Genomic DNA, 21,325 nt, shown 5'->3' on the forward strand with positions numbered 1-21,325 from the left:
GGGCCGATAAGAACCGCGCTTCTTTCTTGCGGGATGCGCGCATTGCCAGCGGAGATGTGAATCTCTCTCCCTCCGTTGAAAACACCTCGAGGCTGTGCTTCGGGATTTGGCGTCTTCATGATCTCGCGCATACGCCCTATAGTGGGCCGGGCGCCCGGAGTTCCTCGACTGTACCTTGGTATCTCTCAATTCGGGTATAGGACGTCTAAAAACGCCTTCCATGTATGAGATATTATCCGTCATTGCTTGTATAAGATCTAACTAATCGTACTGTCAGACCGATGGCAGGACTCGGATCTCCAATTTTTGGATTCCAACAGGAGGTATTACGAAGAAGCCTGTCGAGGGTGAAAGAGGTACATCTCTAAATTAGATCATCGATCACAGCTCCGGGAACTGACGCTACACAGAGGACACAAATGACCTCCTAGTGAGGGGTGGCTTCCTACGACAGGTACTTTCAGGTCTCTTTTTGGCAATTACAGGCCTAATCAAATTCATAGGCGTACGCAGGCATCTTCCACATGCTGCCATTGGGGTTACGTGTCCAGGATAAGCTTGAGAGACTCATAGATAAGCACATGCAGTCAGTCGGTAAGTCTACGGCATCACGATCTTACATCCATACTGAGACGTCTAATGTATGAAAAAAGGCGCATCTAAGGTGTCGCTCTCGTCTATATCATCCCAAGAGCTCTGGGAGCAATCGGGACGCCTCAAAGAGGGATCGGATGTAAGTCTCTTGCTATCTTCTCAGCTGCGAGCTCCCCCTAAACAACCGGCAGGTCTTCCGTTTCCTCGACCGCAAAGAAGCACGCTTTCTCCTCGCACCCACTCATGAAGAGGAAATTACTACCCTTGTCGGAAGTCTTACCAAGTCATACCGAGATCTGCCCGTGCGCGTGTACCAGATCTGTCAGTAAAGCTTTCCCACTCCTCTCGACCAACTCTAATCATGAAATAGCGAGAAAATACAGAGATGAGCAGAGACCCCGGCAGGGTCTCCTTCGCGGTCGGGAATTCATCATGAAAGACATGTACACGTTCGACTACAGTCCCGAGACCGCTCTCCAGACTTACGTAGCTGTCAAAGGCGCCTACACACGGCTCTTCGACGAGCTCAAAATCCCCTACCTGGTTGCTGCTGCGGATTCAGGTAATATGGGCGGGAGCCTGAGTCACGAGTTCCACTTCCCCAGCGCGAAGGGTGAAGACACAGTCATCAGCTGCACCAGTTGCGACAATGTGTACAACGAGGAGCTCGCGGACGGAAAGGCTCACGCTGGCGTGGACGAACAGCCTCAGGCTCAACAGAAACCTGGCTTTGACACCGGTGAAAGCTCTGGTGAGGCCATCCCCGCCGTCTCCGTCGGCCTTTGGATGTCCATCTCGAAAGACAAGAACACGCTGCTGCGGTGCTGGTTTCCGCAGTATACCCTCCAAGAGACCCCTGTGGAAAGGGAGGTTAACTCGCACGCCGTCAAGTCCGTCGCCGACGCCGCTGGGATGGACATCGACATCAGCGTCGAGAACCCGCTCCAGCAATGGGCCACACACGTCAAGTCCCACAAGTCTTCCGCTGAGCGCCCGCGGATCGTGGATCTGTACGACTCGCGCGTGCGCGCATACAAGCGCCCCCCGCTTACCGACACATTGGAGGAGGTCGGCTGCACAGCGGAACACGTGGATTTCTCGAAGCTGGATCGTTTCCCAGGCACGAACAACCACCTGAACCTGGTGAGGGTCCACGAGGGCGATCGATGCGCCAAGTGCGGCGAGGGTCTGGCGCAGACGCACAAGGCAGTCGAGCTCGGTCACACATTCCACCTGGGCACCCGCTACAGCGATGTCCTCAAGGCCACCGTGATGGTCGACCAATCTGCCATGCCCAAGAGCAAAGACAACAGCAAATCCAGCCCCCAGACCGTACCTATGGAGATGGGGTGCCACGGAATTGGTGTTTCGCGCATGATCACTGCGGTAGCGGACAGCCTCGCGGACGGCAAGGGACTGAACTGGCCTCGCGTCATTGCACCGTACGAAGTCATCATCGTGCCAGGCAAGGGGCTCGAGGCGGAAGCGGAGAAGGTCTACGACGCACTGACCGTGGCGCCTGGCTCTGGCGCTGGAGCCTTGGACGTGATTCTGGACGACCGCGACAAGCAAATGGGCTGGAAGCTGGGCGATGCGGACCTAATCGGATACCCGGTAATCATTGTGGTAGGTAAGGGATGGAAGAAACAGCAAACCTTGGAGGTGCAATGCCGTCGGCTGAGCGTGCGTGAGGATGTGTCACTTGAGGCTCTTCCGGCGTTTGTGCAATCTCTGCTGCAGCGATTGTAAGCGCTTTTGTGTGGGTTGTAGGCTATGCTGATATCCAAGATCGGGGCTATGCTGTTCTTCCCGAGGCCGAGTGGGACGGAGCTTTGTAAGATACAAAAACCATTGAATGAACAATCAGAAGTAGATTGACCGCAAATTATACCCCACTCCTTTCAAATGCGCCGATAAAGAAGATGAGTCAACTTCTTAGATCACTGGTGAGATCTATCGTTTAAAGGTCCAGGAGACAAAGAAGTTTTAGGCAGTCTGCCTGAAACTATTGAACTCTTGGCATCAACGGGTGCTAGGTATTGTTCGCCGTGCCTGGAAAGATTCACCCGACCTCAACTATATAAGGCGACCAATCCTTTCGATTGATTCGGTTGATCAATACGTGGCCGATCAACATCACTCGATCAACCCACAACTAATCCACCTCCACACACACACACACACACCTCACAAACAATCCCCACAACAACAACAACCATGTCCACAACACCAAACCCCCACCCCTTTACCGCCCCGCCAGCGGTAACCACCGTGCCCCGCGTGGGCATCGCCGTCCTCATCTTCGGGCGCTCCAATCAAGTCCTGCTCGGCGAACGCAAAGGCAGCCACGGCGCCGGCACCTGGGCCCTGCCCGGCGGCCACCTCGAGCCCGGCGAGACGTGGGCGGCGTGCGCCGCCCGCGAGGTCCTCGAGGAGACCGGCCTCCTCGTCTCGCGGCTCCGCTTCCTGACGGCCACCAACGACGTGATGGCGGCCGAGAACAAGCACTACATCACCATCTATATGGGGTGCACGCCGGCGCGGCGCGAGGACTGCCGGGCCCCGCCGCCCGTCATGGAGCCCGACAAGTGCCGTGAGTGGCGCTGGGTGGAGTGGGAGGAGGTCACGCGGTGGTATCGGCTGCAGAAGGAGGCGGAAGAACGTGCAAACCTCACTGCTGGGAATCCCGCTGGGGGTTTGGCCCGGCTTGAACACCCGCTGTTCTTGCCGCTGATGAACCTCTTTCGGCAGCAGCAGTATTGGTTGCCGTTGCAGGAGTATCAGTTGTTGATGGGGTGGGAAGAGGATCGGTAGATGATGGTTAGCGAAATGATGAGGGCTTAGATATTATGATTTTCTGATAATGGGATTTCTCTCTATGATGTACTTTGTTTTCTTTGGTGTTTTGTATCTTTAGACTTCGGACATTTACTTTGCTCCAGGAGTTGATTTTATGTTCTGCACGGTGAGTAAGCGGTTCATTTACTGACACAATGGGTGCACAATGAACCATCAACTTGACTCCTCACTATGGCACCTGCGCCTTCTTCTATTCTGTACATCCTTATATCATTTATCTATCTTAAGGGTTCATATATTGTATGCCTGTTTATTTGCTGGATTATATGACATGTATATTGTGCTTGCATGAGACGTTCAAGTTCTACAAGGCATTATCTTTTTTACCAGGTCGTCGCAGCAGGATAGGGTGCTAGAACTATAGAATGAAGTTCTTATAAATCACCTACACGGACTAGCGACCCTTACCTTTTTTCTTTGGTGAGAGCAGAAGAGAAAGCCACAGTTTTGGTTCTGCCATGCACCCCTCGCGATAGCACTTCACTGCGACGAAAAGAAAAAGACCTGGAATGGGCCGTGTAAATGAATCAGTCGAAGCGCTTTAATGCTTCATGAGCTTCTTGAAAGATTCCCGGACGCTCAACTTGCGAAAAGAGCTCCAATCAAGGCACTTTACCTCTCAAAAACCAACTCACCCTACTACACCCAGCAATCCTCCCCTCAAGAAAAATGGCACCAACCACAGAACCTCTCATCCGCCTAACTCTCCGCCTCAAAAAGCGCGAAGACATCACCCACGAGCAATTCCACCATCACTGGACCCATGTCCACGGACCGCCCGTCAGTGACTGGCTGCGCCCCCACGGGGTGATCAGATATGTTCAGGTACGGTACTCAGCTACCACTACCCCCTCGAAGTAAGCACCTTCTTTGTGCTGGGGTTTCCATGGGTTGGGTCGAATATGTATGTGCTGTATAGTACCACCAACCGCCCGAGCTTCGCGCCAAAGCCGCCGCCCTATGGGACTTCCTGGGGGCCGATTCCATCTCGGACTGAGACGGCCACGTCCAGCTCTACGTGCTGTCTCTGGACTGCATTGCTAATGCGCTCAACCACCCCTTCTACATGGAGGTGGTCGTGCCCGACGAGCAGAAGTTGATTTCGGCCCAGTCGTGCCAGAAGACCGTTAGGTATGAGGAGTGCTTTATTATGGATAATGAGGTGGTGAAGAGGTAGAAGCTGCACTACTAGTTATGGGGAGACTTGATTGTCGGCGTTTAATGAGGGCAAAGCTATCTGGCTGTGGTATTGAAGATAGTAGATTGAAGCTATCAGGTTGCTTCGTTGGATGGACAGTATATACTTCTGAAGGAACGTTAGCGAATCATGGGCCCAAGCCTATAAGAACGCGGCATCAATGATTCCGATCATAGTGAAAGAGGTCTATAGTACTCAAACTTCAAGCATTTTCTCAACATGAGCTACCTACCGAGTGAACAGTTTCATACTTCATCCGATAGAGAGTTACTGTACAATTGCGCAAGCCCATTGGCTCCAGTTGGCAGTCTTGGCGCAGCCACCGCTGCACTGGAGGACCAGCTGCACAATTACTAAGCATTACAACCTCTCCAGCACAAAAGATAATCACCATCTCCCCCCACTTACCACCTCCCATACAAACCGTAGCCGCAAACCAAGCTTCACCCGCACTTCAACCACAAGGCACCGGTACAGGCAATTGTACAGTACACCACCTACGCCAGCGTCAGGGCCTGCCACCATCCACACCATACCCAACACTCCCATCACAATCACCTTCAACATTCCATAATCTCAGCACTCTACACCCACGCCGCCATCATGTCCGAAAATAGCTCCTCCGACCCCCCACCAGGCTCAGGTAAAGTCCAACCCCCCCGCCCCCCCCCCAAAACCCAACCCATACTGACTTTTTCAAACTGCAACAGTAAACATCGCCTCCCTCTCCGTGCCCCAACTCCGCGCCCTGCAGACCCGCCTCTCCTCGGAGCTCGAGCACCTGACGACTTCGCACGCCAAGCTGCGCGCCGCCCAGCTGAAGTTCCGGGACTGCGTGCGCTCCATCAACGAGGGGGTGGTGGGCTCGGCTAAGAAGGGCACCGCGGGCGGCCCGGAGCAGGAGATCCTCGTGCCCCTGACGAGCTCGCTGTACGTGCGCGGCAGGCTGGCGGATCGGGAGAAGGTGCTCGTCGATGTCGGGACGGGGTTTTATGTGGAGAAGGTAATTTTCCCCTTATTTTGTCGTGGTGGTTGCTCTGGGCTGGGTTTACGGTGGGATTGCTTGGGGAATGGGTCGGGATGATATTGGGGATTATTTCGGAACTGGGGCTCGATTGGAATGCGTGGGCTAATTTGTTTGCTCGCTAGACTGCTCCCAAAGCCATCGAGTTCTACGAGAATAAGGTCAAGGATCTGGAGACCAACCTCACCGAATTGGAGAAGATTGTACAGACCAAGAGTCAGCAGCAGAGGCTTTTTGAAGACGGTATGTTGCACCATCTTATTATTCAACCATCCGGCAGGGAGTTTCTGAGAAATGATTTTTCTATTCGATATTACTACGATTACAACCATGCTAACGCTTCAGTGATCAGCTTTGAGACAGAAATTGCTGGCCGAAGGGGCCGCATCCTCCGCTTCCGCTACCGCCGGTGCAGGTTAGTTGGTAAGCCACTTGTATTAGGTACAGAAACAAAGCAAAGAACAAAAAAGGCATTAATCAACACCCTTGCCATGGCATTGAAACAACATTCTGAAAAGAGAACGTAGCTCTCCATACTACCCCGAAGGGCAGGCTTTCTGGTGACTTAGAACAAAGTCCCGAGGTCTGCATCTAGAGCCCTAGCATTGCCGCTGGAGGCTGGGCTTGCCGAACGACCATCAGCCTTAGCCTTAACGCTTCCGGTGGCTGACATGGCGCGGAGCGGTCCGGACCTAAGAAGGGCTGCAACCCGTTTGATCAGGTCGATGAATTCCCAGAGACCCTGGGACTTGTCCTCCGATTCATTGGCGGCCGGGAAAAAGGTCTGAAGATTCGGGTCGTAATTGGCTGCATGTCCCACGGGCATATTGGCATGTTTGCCGAGCAAGTTATCCCAAGTGAAGTCGAAGACCGATGCTCCCCAGGAAACTCGAGGTTTCCCAAAGGGTGCTGCAAAATTCAAGGAAGCCGAGTCAGTTGTGGAGGTTCGGGTGTATTCGTCGTACCGTGCTATCTCCAGAATATATCTGGTCCCCTTCAGGCGGTACCGAATAGCCGTTTTCTCGATGAAGCGGGAGACTGGTGCCGAGGCATGGAAGATGACTTTGCGAACAGGATTAGCCGAGATGTCGCCCATAACATCGTTGCTCTTGAACTTAATCGTGTGGGAGAATTCGCGTAAAGCTCTCTCGATTGCAGTTGCTTCATAAAACTCCAGTGATGCGATTTCCAGCTGCCAATCAGACCTATCACGACGAATTAGAACTACGTCGAACATCATACTGGACACAAAACAGTATGTTGGACAGACTCACCTTTCGAAGTCGATTATTCCAACCTGCAAATGTGAGCGCGAGTCCTTGACTTGGCCGATCTTGCGCGGTTTTAGCCAGCGGCTTTGCGTCATTGCATAATCGCGTGCTCCAGGGCATTTCGCAAATTCGGCCTCCAAGCGTAGCAGAGAATTCTTCTGACCGGAGAATTCGAAGTTCACAGAGAATGCTGGCTCGGGCTGTCTCAGGGAGTCCAAGCTACGGTCGTATGGCTCAAGAAGACTGGTGGCGGAAAGCAGTCTGGGAAGCAGCACAGACTGGTTGATCTTAAGACTGTTAATTTGTCAGCTTTGGATCACGGATTTCAGGACAGAATCACACGCTCACCCTGGGATCAGGCGACCCTTGGTATTCTCATGGAACAACATCTCACGGAACTCCTCAAAGCCCCACGCCGGTTTCCCCTGCGATGGCTGACGGTAGTAATCGAGCACGAACAAGCCGATATTGGCTCTCATGCGAAGGTGTCCACGCACGTAAACTACACTCTTCAAGCATTTGTCAATCACTTTGAGAAGATGGGCATTGTTCCTTGACCGGATCAGCTCAGCTCGGCCCGGCCAACTATCCAAATCGGCCTTGCTCATTGGGATCTTGCGAAATAGTGGTCTAACAAAGCCCGCCTCTTTTCTCGCGGAGACTTCACCATGGCCACTTTCAAGGGGCTCAACCAAGTAGATCTTCGACTTGACGAGACTTTTTGCCAAAATCTCGGCCCATTTGTTACGCAGGAGCTGGACAAGCAGGCCGGTTTTGGCTTGGTCATAGCCGAGAGCGCAGATGTGATCAGGCAACTTATTGTCAACGAACAAGTGACACGTGAACCTGATACGAACAGGATCAAGAGCTTCCAGGTCGGTGCCAAGGGCATCACGCATGGAGGGGCCCTCCTTTGGCCACAGAAAGAGTAACTAGTTGAGAGCTCGAAATCAGAAAGATTGATTTTGTAATTGTCATTTCGGTTCTTCACTGACCTTCTCAGAGAACATAAACTCCAGCTCAGGTGCCTTCCGGTATGCGAGAATCAAGGCATCTTCTAGCTCAAGTTGATCTGCAAGATCCTCCTTTCCAACAGAAAAGGCAGAGGTCTTCGTCCATTCCCGTTTCTTGGGCATGGTGAGGGTGTCACATCTAGCAAGAATGCTCTGAATGAGCTTGGTAGCCTCAGAGACCTGATAGGATGCCCCCCAGAGATGAATCACCTATATACATCAGCTACTTCTTGCTCAGTTGGGCAAGACACATCATACATCATGATTTCCGGCGGGCGGGTTGATGTAAGCTCCGGTCTTTCGACAGATGTCATCGAAGACATCATGGCGTCCCTGTTGTCCGAATGGGCGTCGATGCGAGACTGACCGTGCCACAGTGCAGAATCTAATCCCCAGTTAGTACTAACTTCAGGTCTTGATTTAGACTTCATACGTGTCTCTAATCTCTCTGAACGGGTGCGAAAGCTTGATGGTTCCTAGACCAAGTGATATTAGTTGGAATGAAGTTGTACGAGAGAATGATTCTTACCTGAAGGCTGGATGCCATTTCTCCATTGCGACTTTGACGGAGTCTCCCCCGGAAGATGAGTCCGGGGCGAAGACGAGCCTCTTTTGCCTCTTGAGGCACCACGTCCTCTGTAAGCGCCAGCTGTTCCTCGGGCAGGGGCGGGGTAATGGACAGTGGTGTTCTTGTTCTTAGATGTGACAGATGCTTGACGAACATGCTCGGCTTTGGGAGTGGGCTCAGCCTGCGATGCAATGTTTTGCACGTGCAAAGCCTCAGTCTCAGACGGGTTCTTCTGGGGACTTGGCCGTCCGTAGCCGGGCAGGGCCCATTCTAAGAATAGAAGATCAGGATCTTTCCCCGTAGAATGGAACTGACAAGGTTCAGGCAACTTTACCTTCTGCCCCGGAGGCCTCGAAGCTGGTGATTGATTAGCTTTTGATCATTGGTTCGACGACAACAGGACAGCTTACTCCATGTTGACCGAGTTCTTCCCAGCCAAAAGCTGGGCTGAGGAATGAGGGGATACTCCTCGACTGAAGCATTCAGTGAGCAAATCGATCAAAGCAGCAAGAGGGCAGATAGAAGTCTAATGAAGTGAGTGAGCGATGGAGCTGACGCGTGCTGACGGAGAGGTTTAGGCAGAAGAAGAGAAGATGTCATGGACAGAGTGGGAAGTCACCCGGAGTGACTTTGGGGGGGGGGGGGGGGCAACGAAGAGGAAGGACAGAGGATGAGACACAACAGCCACAAACCAAACAGCACTCAGCGGCTTCTACAGTCAGAAATTCCGTTAGTAAGTGCAATTGGCCAATGAAAGAATTAATCGGTAAGAAAAACTGCCCGTTTTCCAATCACCCAGTAGCTGTCTCGGCAGCCTGCATTCACCGCTGGAACGACGAAAAGTGAAGTTGGGGGCTCGCTTTCTTTGGAATGTCTCCAGAAGCTGTATCAACGGACCTCCAAGGCTCTCGCAATGTATCTCCAGGGGTGATATTTTTTTTCATAGACAATCCATTTGCAAGTTTGGTGGGTGTTACGGACAGGCCGTAACAGCGCTTGCTGCCTCGTTTAGCATAAGTATAGCGCACGCCATCTGATTGGCGCGGAAACGGCAGTGCGGGCGCTAATCCTAAAATGGGAACAGCAGCACAAGCGCCGGGCGCGCGGCCGGCGCATCTTTTCGGGTTCCCTTGTCAACATAGTACCGACCATAATCAATTGTCTCTCCCTTGGCTGGGAATCCGACTATCACAAACAATGGCCTCCGACTCATCGAGCCAAGAACCTGGCTTGCAGTCGTACAAGCCGAGTGTACGGAAACGTGCCCAGCTATGGATGACCAAGGGGGGGCTTGTCCGGGACGACTCTGATGACGAGCTGGGGGAAGAAGACCACCCATGGGAGTGGATCTACGACACAGAGGACACTGATGATCAGGATAGCAAACCGACTGCCGACTCTGCGCAAGATACCCCGAAATTGATGCGCAGACGCTCCGTCCGTCCGAATGCCAAACGCTCGCAAAAGATAATCGGGGCTCGCATGGGCACGTTCGAATGCGCCCTGGGCCAGGTGGTGCTGCTCAAGTCCCCAGAGCCCGGCAAGGATTGGATCGGAATCATCACAGAGTTTTTGGAACAAGAGGATGATGATGACGAATTAATCAAGTCGGCCAATATCATGTGGTTTGCCTCTCCGGACGAGTTCATGTCGACGAAGAACAAGAGACGATCGGATGCCCTGCCCAACGAACAATACTTGACGGCGGACTTCAATATCAACCCCCTCACCTCTATCAACGGCAGAGCCACGGTCATGTCGAAGGATGCGTTTTACGCCAAATATCCTGGCGGTGTTCCTCCGAAGGGAAAGGAAGCTCTGGCGGATTTTAACAAGTGCATTGTGTGTCGCAGAGGAGTGAACCAGGTTCAGGGAAGATATACCGAAGAGTTCGTCTGGGAAGAGGTTTATCGAGAGGATAGATTGTTTGATCTTATTGATATGATCAAGAATGGGCTCAAGGTAGCCAAGAAACGCAAGCAGGTTGATAATGATGTGAGTCTAACAGACTGCTTTGTCACAGCTCTACAAGCTAAATAACTTGGAAGTATGTCGAAGGTAAAATTGAAGAGGATGTCGCTCCGAGTACACCCAGGAAAAGGCAAAAAGTGGCTTCAAATGCCACACCTCAATCCAGGCGTCAGAAATCCCTGACCACGCCGACTCATAAGAGGTAAGAGAATGCGCAATATCACACCAATTTAGCCTGCCACAGTCTCACATTTCGTCATAGGATCGTTGTCAAAAAACCACTCGAGTTTACTCCCCTTGGTACCCGCATCCTTTCACCATCACAACTAGCCTCTCCTTATCGACAGGCGCGTACTCTCCTCCATGTGTCTACCGTGCCGCAATCGCTCCCTTGCCGGAAAACGGAGTTTGACGCAGTCTACAGCCATCTCAGCGCAGCCATCATGGAAGGAACAGGTACTTGTATCTACATCTCTGGCACACCCGGAACGGGTAAGACAGCAACCGTGCGGGAGGTCGTGGCTCAGTTGAACGCCGCCGTCTTGGCGGAAGAGATGGACGATTTCATCTTTGTCGAGATCAACGGCATGAAGGTGACTGACCCTCATCAGTCTTACTCTCTGCTCTGGGAGGCCCTCAAAGGTGATCGTGTATCTCCGTCTCACGCTTTAGATCTTCTTGAACGGGAGTTCTCGCACCCTTCCCCACGGCGAGTGTCCTGCGTCGTCTTGATGGACGAACTGGATCAGCTCGTCACCAAGAACCAGTCGGTGATGTACAATTTCTTCAACTGGCCCGCCCTACGACACTCCCGACTCATCGTTCTCGCCGTGGCCAATACTATGGATCTCCCCGAGCGAACCCTAAGCAACAAGATTTCCAGCCGTCTCGGCCTCACCCGTATCACCTTCCCTGGCTACAAACACACCGATCTAATGGAGATCATAAGTACACGAATGGCTAACGTACCAGGTAACATCGTGGACGCAGATGCCATCCAATTCGCCAGTCGCAAGGTCGCCGCCGTCAGCGGTGACGCCCGTCGCGCTCTAGACATCTGCCGTCGTGCCGTGGAGATTGCCGAACAACAAGCCAACGAGGCCGCTCGGAAAGAGCCCCTCGAAACCATCGACGAAGACGACACCGAATCGATGCCCCCCACCCCGAGCAAAACGCCCTTTCGCAAAGATCGAGCATCCAACAAGAAGACCCTCCCCCCGTCCCCGCAAAAGAGACCCCAACCCACCACCACTGGCACCAACAAACCCATCGTCGGGCGCGTCACCATCGCCACAATCAAACAAGCCATCCAAGAAGCCACCTCCACCCCGCTCCAGCAATCCCTCCGCTGTCTGCCCCTGGCCGCGAAGCTCTTCCTCGCCGCCCTCCTCGCCCGGGTCCGCCGCACCGGCATCTCCGAGTCCACCGTCGGCGACGTCATCGACGAAGCCAAGCGCATCGCCGATGCAGCCGTCGCCGTCGCCAGCGCGGCCGGCGTCGGCATCCGGGAGTTCTTGCTTGTCGGCGGCAGCGGCGCGCGGGTGCGTGCGCTGGGATCCGCGGCCATGGAGCTCATGAACTCGGGCGTGCTGGCGTTAGAGCACAGTGCGGGCGCGAAGGGCCCTCTCGGCAGCGCGGCTATTCCGCATCGGGGGGACCGCAGCGGGAAGGTGCGGTTGCGGGTCGCAGCGGAAGATGTGCGCTCGGCGTTCTGTGACGATGCAGAGGCCAAGGGGCTGGGGTTGGGGATCGAGCAGTGATCATTATCCATCGGGATGAGCGCACGTGATAGAGGCTGGATTTGTACAATATATTAGCATAGGAATAATGATACCCATGGTTTTGAGCACAAGCATAAATTGGTTGAGTATGTAGGGCAGAGATGAATGTCATGTGTTGAGTAAAGTGTACAAGCTGGTCATAGAGGTATGAGATGGTAAAAGCTCGAGATTGAAGCTCGGCTTATTCATTCTATGATACATCTAAATAGTCCATAGTATACCAGCAAGAAAGAGAAATCCAAACCACACAACGCTGGACGCCATAGTGCATACAATAACAAAACACAGAGAAGAACATCCGTGACCACCTCCGGAGCAATAGCAGAAAAGCATGAGAAGATTTTGTCATATTGAACTACCGTGAACAGGTTTGTACATCCACGGAAGCTGTCAAGGCCGGCAAGCGGGGGGTATTTTCCAGAAAAAAATAGGAGGTTTATGAAGAGGTAAATGGAAGGAAGAAGAAAGGGGGGGTTGAGGGGGTAAGAGTGGTCAGCTGGCTGCAGCAGCACGCAGGACACTAATACCTCTGCCGACCAAGGGTAGGAGCCCAAGTGACCGGATGAGACTCGGGGGTGGCCTCGTCGTCCTGCTTCCAGATCTTGATGGTCTTGTCGGCTTCACCGGTGATGAGGCGCAGACCGGTGCGGTCGAAGGTGGAGGACATGATGCCGGCCTCGGCCTCGAGGGAGCCGGGCTGGGCGGTGGACTCGATGGTCTGGTACTGGTAGCCGGTCTTCCAGTCCCAGAAGCACATGGAGCCGTTGTCGCCGCCGGAGAAGAGGACGTTGTCCTCGTTGGCGGCGAGGGTGTTGATGATGGCGTTGTGGCCCTCGAAGTTCTGCATGAACTCGCCCTCGGGGCACTTCCACTGCTTGATGGAGCCAGTGCTGGCGCTGGCGAAGGTGAACTCGCGCGGGTGGGTGACGATGTTGCGGACGCCCTTCTTGTGGTGCGTCAGCACGCCCATCGACTTGCCAGCCGCCAGATCCCAGAGCCGCACGGTCGAGTCCAGGGAGCCTGTGATGATCTGCGGGTCGGCCTCCTGGCACTTCACATCGGCGACGGTGCCGCGGTGGCCGGACAGGACGTGGACGTTGCTGCGCGTGCGCATGTCCCAGACGCGGGCCACGCCGTCGCGGCCGCCGGTGACGAGGAGGTCCAGGCGTGGGTGCAGGTCCAACGTGTACACGCCGCTCAGGTGACCGTGGTAGTGGCGGATGACCTTGTTGGTCTCGAGGTCCCAGCACTTCACCATCTTGTCCTCGCCGCAGGAGAAGAGGTACGGATGCCGCGGGGAGACGGCCAGGCCGCGCACGGTCGAGATGTGGCCGGTGAGGGTGAGCCGCAGCGCGCCGGTGGCCAAATTCCAGATCTTGATCGTCCGGTCACCCGCACCACTGGCAAACCATTCGTTGTTGGGCTCGACCGCTAAGCTGCGCACCCAGCCCAGGTGGCCGGATATCACCCGCATCAGCTTCCACGGCGCATGCCAGTCGGGTCTCTGTTGTCGCGTCGCCGAGGGTCGCTGGATCAGGCTCTTGGGTTCGTTCTCACCGCCGACGCCGCCCGCTGCCGGCCCGGGGGCCTTCTTGACCAGCGCCATCGACGCGCCGCTGCCGTCTGCGGCCGAGGCCTTGGTCTGAGATTGGATCTTGGGTCGTTTGGCGCGTCCGCTGGCGGCCGCCGCCGCTGCAGCGGCTTGTTTCGCAGCGAGGGCGGGGGGCAATTCTCGGACATCGTCGTATTCTGCTTTGCGTCGATAGGACAGTCCAATGGAGCCGCTGGCGACCGAGGGGGTGACCATCAGGTAGTCGGGACCAAAGAGTTCGGCGGTACGCTTTGCCGATAGGCGCACGGCCTCATCGGGCGATGTGGAGGGAACGACGTCCATTGTGTAGGTTGGTGAGGAGCAGTTTCGAGGTGATGGCGTGGGCGATTAGTCGGGGGCGTCCTGATCCCTCAGGACAGGGATGCGGTGGCTTTCAAACTTAAGAGTATCCGTAGAAGAGGTGCACACAGAAAGATGGGGTCTAATAGTGTGGTTGTAATTAGTATATGTGGAAATATTGGAGGCGTTGAATGAAAGAATGGTCGATAGCTTGAAGATGAGGTGAAGTTGCAGAGCTGCGGACTGAAGAAGCGAAGCTCTGGTTTTCCGCGGATGTTAATGCCTGAGGCATGCAAGGTGTCGAGGCCGCGGCTCTCCGCATCTTCAGGCCAACCATCAGATCATCAATCAACCCCGCCGCAAACAAGAAACAAGCAATAAACCACCTGCATTAATCATGAACGCTAGCATTGAAGCTAAGTATCCTCTTCATGAGGCTGCTCGAGAGGGAAAAGGCAGGTCTTTTCATTCTATCCGACCTTCAAACCTTGATCTATAACTAACCTCCATAGTCTCTACGGCCGAATCTCTCTTAAGCGTAAGAGCTGTCCCCGCACGGAATGACGAGTGGAAATATGTCAACTGACAGCATATGCAGGCGAATCCCAAGCTCGCTGCTACCAAAGATGACGACGAGCGTCTTCCCATCCACTGGGCTGTAGCCTACAATCATTTGTCTATCGTGGAGCTTCTCATCTCGAACAAGCACTTTGACCCCGACGTCGAGGTATGGCATCCAAGAAAGAACGCATGATAGTTCAAGCCTGCTTAAGTACCCTTCCAGGATGGATCCGGCTGGACCCCCTTGATGATTGCAGCTAGCTTGAAAAATGCTGAAGGAGATCCGATCATTGGTCTCCTGCTGAAGAAAGGCGCAGATGTCAGCGTTAAGAGCTCATCCGGACAGGTGCGTATCCAGCGAGCTAGATTCCTTACTGCCATCAGAAATGGCACCGAACTGTGGTTAACAACGCTCGTTGAAGAACGCCCTCCACTTTGCGACCTCTAAAGCCAATCTTTCCACTGTCCGCACGCTGATCGCCAACAAATGCAGCGCTCGGGTCAAGGATAGACGTGGCCAGCTCGCGCTTCATCGGGCTGCGGCTGTCGGTTCTACGCCTATCATCAAAATTTTACTCGAAGATGGCAAGAGTCCGGTCAATGCGACCGATATTGATGGGCTGACGGCGTTGCACCATGCGATCTCTGAGGGACATGGCGATGCGGCGATCACGCTACTCAAGGCCGGTGCGGAGGCAGACAAGAGAGATTCTAGCGGAATGCTAGCTATCGATATGGCACCAGATAGCAAGGTAGGACTTAAATTTTTCTAGGCAGGTTGTTTTGATGCTAATCACTGAGTAGGTCCGAAGCTACATCCTACAAACGGCGGAGAGAGAGGGAATCGATTTATAGGCTCGCAGCATAAAGATTCGGTGGGATCAAAAAATTGTCGGAGACAAAACAGATTCTCAATAAATAATTAGACTGGATACCCGGAGTCTTTTCCAGACCCAAGACTGTTTCAATAATTCTTTTTAACAAGCGGACATGCATCACATAACATCGTCTAGAGCGATCTAGCCCGGAGCAAAGACTCTCTATGTACAAAGGGAAAGATCTCAGTAGTAAAAAAGGGCGGCGTGCATAGAGACAATAGCCTCATTTCATCGTACTGTCGACCAACTCGCGGTAAATCTTCTTGAGATCGGCGATATCTGCCTCTAACTCCTCCACCTGCTCGCTCTTTTCTCCCAGCATTTCTAAGGTGGTCTGGTACCGCTGGTCAAGTTCATCAAACCGCTGTTCAAGCTCGTGCACGCGTGTATCAGAAGTTTGCTTCGTCTCAACTTCGCGCATTAGATCCACGACCTGTTGTCGGGCTTCGTCACGCTGCGCGGTAATCCGAGAAAGCTCGTCCTTCGATGCGGCGCGTTCGCTCTCGAGCCGGCGGACGGTGGCACTCATGCGCTCGACCAACTGCACTGAGGGTCCTGCGCCAACTGTGGACTCTGAGATGATATCGTTAATGCCGCGCGAGTGCTGCGTGGGTGCTCCGCCATATGCGGAGGGGGTGGCAGAGCGACTGAAGAGCTCATCATGCTCATAATTGATTGAGGGCGTCTCCGGAATGGGGAGATGTATCGAGCTGGTTGCAGTTGAGGGCGAGAGAATGGACTGAGTGGACAAGGGAAATGAGTTCTGGCGTGAGAGATTGCCCATGTCGGGCGACGTTGGCAACGTCGATGGACGTCGACTGCTTGGTCGATAATCGGACAACGTTCCGATGGGTTCTAGAGCACTAGGCCGGCGACTGTACGCCACTGGAGACTGCGTTCGGGGCTGTTGCAAGAAGACCGGCGACGGAGACATCTGCTCACGCAATTTCGCACGCTCATCCTCGAGCTTCTGTGTCCATGTGGCATCGATCACTTTCTGCTGCTCCGCAAAATCTTTATGAGCTAAGCCCAGATCCTCAGTGGCTTTTTTGAGTTTCTGTTCCAGCTTTTTGATCTCTTCAGTTGCCTCCTCGAATTTACTCTCAAGATCGTGCTCAGTCTCTTTCGCGGTCTCGAGCTCTTCTTCGATTCGTTTTGCTTTCAAATTCTGCGCATGTAGAGTTAGCCTAGCAGTCACCGAATAATGTCTTTATATGTATTATGCTTACCATCTCACGGATCTTCCGTCGCATCTCGCTCTCGCGCCGTGCGGCTTCATCCCGCTCCTTTTCAACATTCGCCAACCGAGCAAGCAACGAACCCTCTAATGTCTGCCAATTCTCGCTAGCTACGGCGTACTGAGTCTGAAGGGTCTCGATCTGACGGAGCAATTTGACCTGAGTATCGCCAGCCACTCCAGTCGAAGCTTCTTCGGCTCGAAAGCGAAGGGACTCCATCTTACTTTCGAGCATCGACTGCTCACCCTTGAGTTCTACTTCAAGCATGCGAGCGCGCTCTTTCTCCTGCTCAATGGTAGTCTGCAGATCACTTATTTCACGCCTCAGCTTCCCTTCGCTGATATCTCTTTCTATTTTGACGCTAGAAAGGTCCTCCTCCAACTGAGAGGCGCGGCGCTTTTCCTGTTCAAGTGCCTCGGACTGTGCCTTAGCTTCAACTGCTTCCGCTCGAGCGAGGGCTCGTGCAAGCTGTCCCTTCATTTCCTGTACAGTTTGACTCAGAGCGTTCCGTTCTGCAGTCACCGCTTCGAGATCTTGTGATGTCTTGGTCTGTGTCGAGAGAGAATCATTGGCTCTCTTCTCGGCGGCTTCTGCTCGTTTGGCTCGAGTTTCTGCGCTAGCAAGATCTCGCTCGAGTTTTTCTGTCTTTTTCTTAACTTCAGTTTGCGCTTTCGCATTCTCCATCAACTGCTGCCTCAGCTTCTTGATAGCCGTTCGATGATCCATTTCCGTCTTGGACAGCTTTTGACCTTCTTCGAGAAGAAGGGCTATCTTTTCGTCCTTTTCCCTTAGCTGTCTTTCTACGCTGCCAGGTTCCGCTGCTGTCGCGGCCTGCTTGGCGGATTCAGCAGCCTCTTTCGCAAGGTATTTGAGCTTCGACTGCAGTGCATCGATCCGCTCGATGTAGCCGTATACCTCTTCTTGCCGTTGAGATTCAGCGATTTTGTCCTCGGGTTGCATATCGCCGACAGTTTTCCCCTGACCGTTCGATAAATCATTGCTAGTCTCCTCAGCAGGCTCCGTCGGAGAAAGCGATGTTGTAGGCGCAGAGAGTCTCGATTCGTCTGCAGACGGTTGTGCCTCCTCAAGGGTAGGGTCCTGGGCGACATGATCACCATTCTCCGTAAGCGCATGCGGAGGCAATGCGCTTTCAGTTGATAGCCTGCTAATGTCGTTTGACCCTCGTGGGAGGCCCGAATCGTAGCTGTCACGCGACTCCGCTGCAACCGAGGCATCCTCAACCCGACTCGAGCTTCGCGAGTGCCTCCCTGGATCCACAGCTGGTGATCCGAGGCTGGAATCGATGTCCATGCTAGATCGGGCGCCGTTGCTGGGGACCGGACTAGTAACGGGTGATGAGTTCCGACTGGAGCTTTGCGTGGCGAGAGGACCCGGCGAGTTCTTCACCATTGCTCGAGCTAGGCGCTCTTGAAGCCGGTCATTCTTTCGAGCATTGGATGAGCTGCGGGAAAGGTCTGGTCGCAATTAGCAATCCGATGGATCTACAAAGGACAGAATGGACCATACTTCCGGTTTGCTCCGCCGGCTTCGGTTTTGTAGCAATATTCTTCGCTTGTACTTGTTTCTGATCCTCCTCCTCCGCTAATATCTGGTCGAGTCTCGATTCCACACCCGCGACAGCCTGTTGTAAAAAAGACCCGACCTTCCACTTGGGCTTGTTGCCTTGTGTATTCTGCGCCATGGTGACGACCTAAGTGCTTTGTTGCAATTTCCGCCGTGGGTTTATTCCATGTGCGAATGGCGCAATCGCCTAGTGATAAGTTCAGCAGCGATACAATCGTATGTCAGGGACAGTCGCGGGTTCAAGAGGTCGGTGCGATATGCTTGTTGGTTGTTGCCGCCGAGTGGGGAAGGCAAGGCTGAAAGGAAATGAACGTGGGACTTCCAGGACGAACGGCACGTCGAAGAGTCAATTAGAGCAGAAAGAACGTGGCGATGCAAGAGAGCCGACAAGAAAATGCTGTCCCTGGGCGGGAAGCCAGATGGCAGCCTGGGATGGTGCAGCTTGCGTGGACGGAGAAGTTGCAGCGCAACCGGCCGGGCTTGGCGATCGATGGAATGGATGAGCGTTTAATCAATCAATCCCACATCATCATTCGGACGGGCCCGAACCACCGCAGTCTGTCCTCCTCCACTCACCTCTCCATCTTTCCTTCTCCCACCCCCTCCTTCATTGTCCCTCCCCCCCCACTCCTCTTGCCTCGCTTTTTTACTCCCTTCCGATTGTTGCTATTTTCTTTCCAGCCGGATTCCTGCCCCTCTGTTCCCAGGATCCATCATGTCGTCGTTGCCCCTGGAGCCGCCTACGTATCTCAGCTCGTTGCAGAACAACATCCGAGCTCGCCCTATCCCTTGGGAGGGAGCTGTTCGAGCTGGCAACATCACCGATGAACACCTGAAGAAGATCAAGGCGGTTGATAAGGTTCGCAAGGAGCAACGGCGTCAAACAGTTGAGGGCGATCTAGCTGGGTATGTTAGTCTGCTGGCAGGCGGGCCCGAGAGCAAGAGTGTGCTGGACTCCGCCGCCAGACGAACCGACATCGTGCAATGCATCCTCGTGCTGGCCGCGGATTTGATCAACGGTGGGTCTCTATCTGGCCTCCAGCTATCGTGAAACATGGTTGTTAATGGTTATCAGATGTTCCCTCCCTCGCAACGGCTCTGGTTGCCCACCCCAATCCTTACAAGTCATTCCTTCCCCTCTTGCGTCATTCGACCAACGCTGAAGACCCGATTCCTCTCCTCACTTCCACCTTTTTGACAAACCTGGTATCGGTCAGCCTGTTCTCCTCTTCGAAGCCAGCGCCGCGGGATGATGAGGCGCTTCCGCAGTTGTATACCTATCTCTCCACTCTGACCCAGAACCAAGACAGCGGGCTGCAGGATATCGGGGTCCAGGAGTTGTCCGCACTTCTTCGCACTGCCAGAGCGCGGGAACTTTTTTGGCAGCAACAGAAACAGACTGTCGATCCTCTCGTCGATATTCTGCGAGCCGCGACGGGCGCTAAAGACAGCAGCTCAAGCACCCTGGCGGGCAGTGCGCGCGGGATCGAGCCTGGTCTTGCAGGTGGCATCGGACTCCAGCTCCTCTATAGAGTATTGTTGGTGCTATGGCAGCTAAGTTTTGAGGGTAGTTTGGTCGGAGAAGATCTGCAAAAGTACGTGATGTGCGCGTAGTCCGTGCGAGCGGTGAAGCTAATATGTACGCCTTCTAGTGACTACGAATTCGTTCAGCTCTACACAAATCTCCTCCGCCTGTCTCCGAAAGAAAAGACGACCCGGCTACTCCTCGCCACGCTCAATAATCTCCTATCCAGTAACCGCACGACTCTTCTTCCAGTGGCCGTCTTTGTTCGCCTGCCCGCCCTGCTGACGAACCTCTCGGGTCGCCACTTGACCGATGAAGACTTGCTGGAGGACCTTCAGGCTTTGAAGGAGCTTCTGGATGAATACACCAAGACGCAGACGACGTTTGACCAGTACGCCGCTGAACTGCAGTCAGGCCACCTGCGGTGGTCGCCTCCGCACCGGAACCCCGCGTTCTGGAAGGATAACGCACGGCGCATCTTGGACGACAACAATGGCGCATTGCCCAAGAAACTCGCAGAGATTCTTTCCAAGAACTGGGACAACGATAAGCAGGTGCTGGCGATTGGATGCAATGATGTGGGACATCTGGTCAAAGAGCTTCCTGAACGGCGGGCACAGTTGGAGAAATTGGGCTTGAAGACGCGGGTGATGGAATTGATGGCAGACAAGGACGAAGCTGTCAGGTGGGAGAGCTTGCGAGCTGTTGGAGAGTGGCTTCGTTATACTTTTGACGACTAATTTGGGACGAAGCCCGTTCCAACTTCGCGCTATCCTTGGTCTTGTTTGTCACGTCGCTATCGTCTGTATGTATTTGGGGTCTAGACGAGCCATGCTGGGGCTGCATTTGTATGAAATATTTGTAAATGTTGCACTGTACTTTTCAGCGTAATTTGTCTGCTTGAAGTTGAATTTAACGTGCGCTCCTACCTGATGTTTCATGGTGGATACTGCCCACTCTGCCTAGACTCTCGAACCTGTTCTCCATACTTTCGTTGCATCACCCGCAGATTCGGGGATTGGAGCGGAGGAAGCCGCCCACCGCCCGCCGCCCACCGCTCCTTATCGATCATCCGTCAACAAATTGTCGGGAATTGCTGCTTATCGCCGCCACCGGCAGGCCGTGGAGGGGGCGAGTGGAAGAGTGGGCGACTGCCCTCGTGCTCGCACGGCAACTTTAGCTTCTCCGAATTTGTCTTTGATGCTCCCACTCGATTATTCCTGCATCTGTTCTCGTTGTCTTGTCTCACCCCCACTGCCCCTCATCCGCTGTGGACTGTGGAATCCGGTCGATCTGATTCTGGACCCTACTCTCCCCTCTTCCCCCTTGGGGTAGCCGAACAGTCATCTGCGGAGAAAAAAAAGAAAGA

General features: G+C 53.9%; 10 protein-coding genes across 10 annotated transcripts; 7 read left to right on the forward strand and 3 right to left on the reverse strand.

The window, feature by feature from the left end:
* The first annotated feature begins 55 nt into the window (after nucleotides 1–55).
* On the forward strand, nucleotides 56–2,476 carry BO82DRAFT_299434 (putative proline--tRNA ligase AIM10). Its single transcript, XM_025632021.1, has 7 exons — nucleotides 56–222; nucleotides 278–356; nucleotides 411–454; nucleotides 504–594; nucleotides 654–733; nucleotides 786–915; nucleotides 965–2,476. Exons 1-7 carry the CDS (start codon nucleotides 118–120, stop codon nucleotides 2,341–2,343), a joined length of 1,908 nt encoding a protein of 635 aa, XP_025497432.1. The 5' UTR covers nucleotides 56–117; the 3' UTR covers nucleotides 2,344–2,476.
* Nucleotides 2,477–2,501: 25 nt separating this feature from the next.
* BO82DRAFT_349750 (nucleotide triphosphate diphosphatase NUDT15) lies at nucleotides 2,502–3,631 on the forward strand. Its single transcript, XM_025633954.1, has one exon. It carries the CDS (start codon nucleotides 2,812–2,814, stop codon nucleotides 3,406–3,408), a length of 597 nt encoding a protein of 198 aa, XP_025497433.1. The 5' UTR covers nucleotides 2,502–2,811; the 3' UTR covers nucleotides 3,409–3,631.
* A 491-nt stretch (nucleotides 3,632–4,122) lies between these two features.
* Nucleotides 4,123–4,450, forward strand: BO82DRAFT_397148 (uncharacterized protein; the record flags this gene model as incomplete). Its single annotated transcript, XM_025638903.1, has 2 exons — nucleotides 4,123–4,278; nucleotides 4,373–4,450. 2 exons carry the CDS (start codon nucleotides 4,123–4,125, stop codon nucleotides 4,448–4,450), a joined length of 234 nt encoding a protein of 77 aa, XP_025497434.1.
* Nucleotides 4,451–5,080: 630 nt separating this feature from the next.
* BO82DRAFT_349751 (prefoldin subunit 5) lies at nucleotides 5,081–6,323 on the forward strand. The gene is made up of 4 exons (XM_025633955.1): nucleotides 5,081–5,294; nucleotides 5,362–5,654; nucleotides 5,801–5,918; nucleotides 6,028–6,323. The coding sequence occupies exons 1-4, from the start codon at nucleotides 5,255–5,257 to the stop codon at nucleotides 6,093–6,095; spliced, it is 519 nt and encodes a 172-aa protein (XP_025497435.1). The 5' UTR covers nucleotides 5,081–5,254; the 3' UTR covers nucleotides 6,096–6,323.
* BO82DRAFT_427994 (uncharacterized protein) lies at nucleotides 6,120–8,942 on the reverse strand (the record flags this gene model as incomplete). Its single annotated transcript, XM_025640405.1, has 9 exons — nucleotides 6,120–6,880; nucleotides 6,950–7,240; nucleotides 7,295–7,878; nucleotides 7,942–8,169; nucleotides 8,218–8,344; nucleotides 8,393–8,435; nucleotides 8,489–8,797; nucleotides 8,862–8,884; nucleotides 8,938–8,942. The coding sequence occupies 9 exons, from the start codon at nucleotides 8,940–8,942 to the stop codon at nucleotides 6,241–6,243; spliced, it is 2,250 nt and encodes a 749-aa protein (XP_025497436.1). The 3' UTR covers nucleotides 6,120–6,240.
* A 753-nt stretch (nucleotides 8,943–9,695) lies between these two features.
* On the forward strand, nucleotides 9,696–12,330 carry BO82DRAFT_388249 (origin recognition complex subunit 1). The gene is made up of 3 exons (XM_025638371.1): nucleotides 9,696–10,522; nucleotides 10,576–10,700; nucleotides 10,761–12,330. The coding sequence occupies exons 1-3, from the start codon at nucleotides 9,725–9,727 to the stop codon at nucleotides 12,256–12,258; spliced, it is 2,421 nt and encodes an 806-aa protein (XP_025497437.1). The 5' UTR covers nucleotides 9,696–9,724; the 3' UTR covers nucleotides 12,259–12,330.
* Nucleotides 12,331–12,365: 35 nt separating this feature from the next.
* On the reverse strand, nucleotides 12,366–14,380 carry BO82DRAFT_349753 (WD40 repeat domain-containing protein). The gene has a single exon (XM_025633956.1). It carries the CDS (start codon nucleotides 14,171–14,173, stop codon nucleotides 12,800–12,802), a length of 1,374 nt encoding a protein of 457 aa, XP_025497438.1. The 5' UTR covers nucleotides 14,174–14,380; the 3' UTR covers nucleotides 12,366–12,799.
* A 150-nt stretch (nucleotides 14,381–14,530) lies between these two features.
* On the forward strand, nucleotides 14,531–15,682 carry BO82DRAFT_349754 (ankyrin repeat domain-containing protein). Its single transcript, XM_025633957.1, has 6 exons — nucleotides 14,531–14,625; nucleotides 14,683–14,708; nucleotides 14,769–14,897; nucleotides 14,955–15,077; nucleotides 15,154–15,483; nucleotides 15,536–15,682. The coding sequence occupies exons 1-6, from the start codon at nucleotides 14,568–14,570 to the stop codon at nucleotides 15,584–15,586; spliced, it is 717 nt and encodes a 238-aa protein (XP_025497439.1). The 5' UTR covers nucleotides 14,531–14,567; the 3' UTR covers nucleotides 15,587–15,682.
* On the reverse strand, nucleotides 15,640–18,549 carry BO82DRAFT_324700 (M protein repeat protein; the record flags this gene model as incomplete). Its single annotated transcript, XM_025632835.1, has 3 exons — nucleotides 15,640–16,777; nucleotides 16,839–18,322; nucleotides 18,354–18,549. 3 exons carry the CDS (start codon nucleotides 18,547–18,549, stop codon nucleotides 15,833–15,835), a joined length of 2,625 nt encoding a protein of 874 aa, XP_025497440.1. The 3' UTR covers nucleotides 15,640–15,832.
* Nucleotides 18,550–19,015: 466 nt separating this feature from the next.
* On the forward strand, nucleotides 19,016–20,881 carry BO82DRAFT_349756 (H(+)-transporting V1 sector ATPase subunit H). The gene is made up of 3 exons (XM_025633958.1): nucleotides 19,016–19,450; nucleotides 19,507–20,026; nucleotides 20,084–20,881. The coding sequence occupies exons 1-3, from the start codon at nucleotides 19,147–19,149 to the stop codon at nucleotides 20,694–20,696; spliced, it is 1,437 nt and encodes a 478-aa protein (XP_025497441.1). The 5' UTR covers nucleotides 19,016–19,146; the 3' UTR covers nucleotides 20,697–20,881.
* The last annotated feature ends 444 nt before the right edge of the window (nucleotides 20,882–21,325 follow it).

The sequence above is a fragment of the Aspergillus uvarum genome, assembly GCF_003184745.1.
Source record: "Aspergillus uvarum CBS 121591 unplaced genomic scaffold BO82scaffold_1, whole genome shotgun sequence".
Classification (NCBI taxonomy): domain Eukaryota; kingdom Fungi; phylum Ascomycota; class Eurotiomycetes; order Eurotiales; family Aspergillaceae; genus Aspergillus; species Aspergillus uvarum.